General features: G+C 42.2%; 1 protein-coding gene across 1 annotated transcript in view; it reads right to left on the reverse strand.

The window, feature by feature from the left end:
- Positions 1 to 485: 485 nt before the first annotated feature.
- The window catches only part of ZNF622 (zinc finger protein 622), an 8,416-nt gene continuing 4,571 nt past the window's right edge, over positions 486 to 4,330 (reverse strand). The window contains exons 4-8 of the mRNA XM_031058269.1: positions 4,159 to 4,315; positions 3,305 to 3,467; positions 2,395 to 2,507; positions 1,398 to 1,541; positions 486 to 828 (exon numbers count right to left, since the gene is read on the reverse strand). Coding sequence (XP_030914129.1) covers positions 701 to 828; positions 1,398 to 1,541; positions 2,395 to 2,507; positions 3,305 to 3,467; positions 4,159 to 4,315 — 705 coding nt within the window. The 3' untranslated portion in view covers positions 486 to 700. The remainder of the gene's footprint in view (positions 829 to 1,397; positions 1,542 to 2,394; positions 2,508 to 3,304; positions 3,468 to 4,158; positions 4,316 to 4,330) is intronic.

Genomic DNA, 4,330 nt, shown 5'->3' on the forward strand with positions numbered 1-4,330 from the left:
TTGACATTTATCTAAATGTTAGGATAATTTTGAGCAGTTTTCAAGAAATGAAAATTCATTACATTCAATGTAAAACAACTACGCTGCAGATTATTAATCCAGCCCTGAGCTGGTGCATTAGGCAGGTACAGTCAGCTTCTGAGGACAGTATTACTCCCGGAGTTATGTTTTCCATCGTTGCATTTCTTCAAACAATTATTACTTAACTTTCCAAGAAAATCTGTCCTCAAATTTTCACCTCAATAGTGCCAGCTAGAACTCCAAAATGCCCAGCTAGTATGTCTGGCACAACAACCGAAAGCATTCAATACACTCCACCTTAAGCATTTAGATCTAGGATCTCTCCTCTTGGCTTCAACCAGTTAGTAGAAGCTGAAGATATTCAGACAAATGACAATGTCAACTGCCCCCGAGAAATGGGCTGCACAAAGAAGGGCAGCAAGACTATGCATGTACCCTCAGTCATAGCCATGACTACTCTGCCACATGTTCCACTGAAGATATTTTATTTATAAGTTAGGCCCACCATTATTTCAGAAGAGACAAGTTCTCTGCCGTTCTTCTTTTTACAGAGGAAGACACACCAGCAAACACATCAGCATTTGATAGGTACCGAGTCCATTTTAATAGGAGAATCCACAACCCAGAAATCATTAAATCCCCCTTCCCATAACCAGCTGTAGGCAGTTCTCTTTGGAACTCAGAATCTGACTTGCATCCGGAAATGCATCTGCTTTGTAGCATTGTTACTCATTCCTGTCTTGAGCATCCATTTTGCCTTCATCCTCTGCAGGTACTGCATGTCACGCCGCTGAGCAGAGATGGCCCCTGCAGGGAGAGAGAAGGAAGAGAGATGCATCAATGTCTGCCACCTTACAACTTGTATGCAAACCAGCTGACCTGCCCACATACTTCAGCAGTTACCTACAGGTTTTCCTGCCCATTCTTTCCGCTTATCTCTAGAGAAAGCCCAGTTCCCTCTACAAATACCCATGACTGCGATTAAGGCAAAAGGTTGTTTTGCATTCCAAATGTGATTCTTGTATTTCAAAAGTGAATATAGACCACAACTCTGTTCCCAAACGGGAGAAGCATTCTGTCAAAGCACGACTTATATTATTAAATAGCAAGAGTAGTGACTTGGACAGGCAGAAACCAAGAAATCTCAGAAGTCACCAAGCATCACAAAGAATGGAATGAAAAGCTTGCACAGAAGCTGCAATGGATTTTAGAAACAAACTTCCTATATCTGCTTGGATGTCAGGAATTAAAATGAACCAAGTGGAAGACAAACTACTGCATAAACCCCACGTGTAAAGCAAAGTCGACCTCTGGAACTGTGGAGTGATGCCATCCCAGAGCTTCCTCCTCTGCAAAGCCCTCCCACTGTCACTCACCTGCCTGCCCTGTCCAGCCCAAGGCTCGGTACTGCTGCAGCACCCGGCCCACGGCTTTCTTGTTCTTCGCAACGGCCACGTCTCTTGTCACACCAAAGCGCTGCTTGTAGTACCTCATCAAGGAACGGTGACCCACCCTGGCACCTGCTCACAGGAGGGGACAGCTTATTGTCCATCATGAAACAGCTTCTGAAATGGAGTACTCAAGCACATTGTGAGAACTATGGAAAACCCCTCTGCTGAGAAATGTTATTAAAGGGTCCAGAACCTTAAAAATTTTAGGATTATTAGGGAACTCAATGTAATTACTGTAAGAGCTGCTTGAAGAAAAAACACATAATGTACTGCTATTCAAGAGGGCCTTAGCTCAGATAATAAACACACAGTTATCAGAAAAGAAAATCTTAATTAGTGGAATGAGCAGAGAGGCAATGCTGTTTCAAGTAAATAGTGAAGCCACTTGCTGACATTCAGGACAACTTGTGTAACTGAAGAGTTGGCAGCACTTTTCAGAATGAAAGGGCTGGGGTCCCCTCATACAAAACCAGCAAAAAAAAAAAAAAAGAAATGAGAGTGCTAAATGCTGAACTAGAGAAAGGCTATTTAATAATTAAATTTACTGGACTAGTTTACTGAATTAAGTTTACTGAATTAAGCTGGCTCTCTACAAAAAACTCCTGTTATAGCCTCTCCAAGCTGCACTCAAACAAATATGGAAACTCTTGTTGGAGTAAACCATGAGAGTCACATGATAATGAAGACGTAAAATGGGCAAAGCAACCCACTGTCCCAGTCCAATATCCATCAGTGCTGAAGAAGCTGAACCACTTGGCAATGGAAATAATGGAAGGTGAGGACATAACTCCAAAGACACCTAAATGCTAAACTACCTTCTCCCTTCCCAGAGGAAAACACAATAGTGGCCTGTGCTGCAGGTACTGGAGGCAGATATGGCAAGTGCAGAGAAAGTAAGCTGTGACACAAACCCTGTGCCCACCTGATGGAAGGATCAGCTCCATGGTGTCATCATCATAATCCAACTCTTTCTCTGCTGAGTGCTTTCCAAGACCCTCCACATCTTTCCCATCCTCGTGATCAGGATAACTGCTCCTGTGGAAGAGCAGCAATACATGGTTTAAACATGGTGAGCAGCCACAACTATCCAGACCCACTCTACAAAAGAACCAGGATGCAAGCTACAGCAAGGCATGAACATTGTCATGTTTCACCTGCCTTGGTCTGAGAGTTCCTAACAGCAGACCTTGGTCCTGAACAAAGCCTGAAGACAAGGAACCCTTTTCCTCAACCTTGTTCTGCAGCTCAGAACAGTTCTGCTGCTGCACACCTAACAGCGACTTATGGTGAAAAGCATCACATCACCAGCTCTACACAGCTGCTGAACAAGTGCTCCCAGAAGCTCCACCTATCACCACAATATGAGGTATTTCTGACCAAAATGAACACAGCTTAGGATTAGTTGCAGGAAGTTCAACAAGAGGCCTCTAAATCACAGCAGTCCTGTTCAACTCCAGCTACACAATGAAACTTATGTAAGAAACCCACAGTAGATCTTAAGTCCACAATCTGTTTAAAAGGTAGTGGGAAAGACAGTTACAACTTTTTATGGCCTTTGCTGGTGCACTGAAATCTCAATTCAGTAACAGCAAACATACAAAACAGAATTCAAAATGTACTTTGATGTAGGACTGGTAATTATGGTCACAGAAGAAGACAACCAATCTTGTTGTTACCATTACCTAAAAGAGTCGGGAACCAACAATGCAAAATAAGTATTGGAACCTCAAACACCATTAAATTTTAAGAGTTAATAATAGTCTCTAATGTAATATTTAACTGTTCTTTAGTCTGTCCCCACCTGTGTCCCACTCAAAGAGAAATGACCTCACCTAAAGTCATAGAAATCTGCAAATTCCAGGGCAGCATCTCCATCTGTGAAGAGTTTGCAGTGGCTTTTATCATTCATGTGAGCCTGGACTGCTTCCGTAGAGTAGAAGGATTTCCCCTTTTCATTGCACCAGATGCAGATTTTCCCAACGCCAACTTTCTCTCCTGCAGAAAAGATTGGCACTTCTAATGGTCTGAACAAAATCTCCCTAGCCAGTAATTAACATTTCTGTGACAAAGCCTTCCCAGCTTGCAGGCAGAGAGACTTAAGAAGAGCCTCAAGCCCTTAATTTCCAGGATAGCCCTGCTGCTCCTATGCCTTGACCATATGGCCCCACCAGGGACAAATCTGGCCATTTAAAGATTTCTTATGACAAAGTATGGGTCCTTCAGCATTCTCAATAACAAATTTCACACTTCCAATACGTTTTCTATCCAATACTTCAAAATTATTTTATTCTCATAATTATTTTTAGACTTGAAGGATGATACTGTCTCACAAGCATTGTAAACCAAAGAGAGAAATACTTGTGACTCACTGGTAGGACAACACAGTTCATATGCATACTTTAGCAACAGAATTCTGTCCCAAATTTCACGTTATCTGAACCACTTTCTCAACATCAGAAAACTATGAGAGACCTGCAGGGTACATGACCATGTTTGCTCATCCAAGTTTTCTCTCATTCTCCCTGGAAAGCCTGTGGTCCTGCTCATGATCAAAATACTGACAGCACTCAGACAAAAAAAAAAAAGCGACTCAAACCAAAACATTTGGTGTCATATCCAAATGAAAATAAGCACTATCAGAATATAACTATCCTGACAAAAAGATTAAGAGAACATTCAGTCATACCAAGATACTTGATTAGTCCTCTGAGATCCACAAGGTACTCTATGTCGGGAATGAAGAAGCTGTGGATTTTTGTCATATGTGCCACATTTTTTGTGAGAGATCTTGAGTGATGCGAACAGAACAAGCAGTCTGTGACTGGCATGGCCCCAACAGCAGGGATGCTTTCAGCTTC

The sequence above is a fragment of the Geospiza fortis genome, unplaced genomic scaffold, assembly GCF_000277835.1.
Source record: "Geospiza fortis unplaced genomic scaffold, GeoFor_1.0 scaffold281, whole genome shotgun sequence".
Classification (NCBI taxonomy): Eukaryota; Metazoa; Chordata; class Aves; order Passeriformes; family Thraupidae; genus Geospiza; species Geospiza fortis.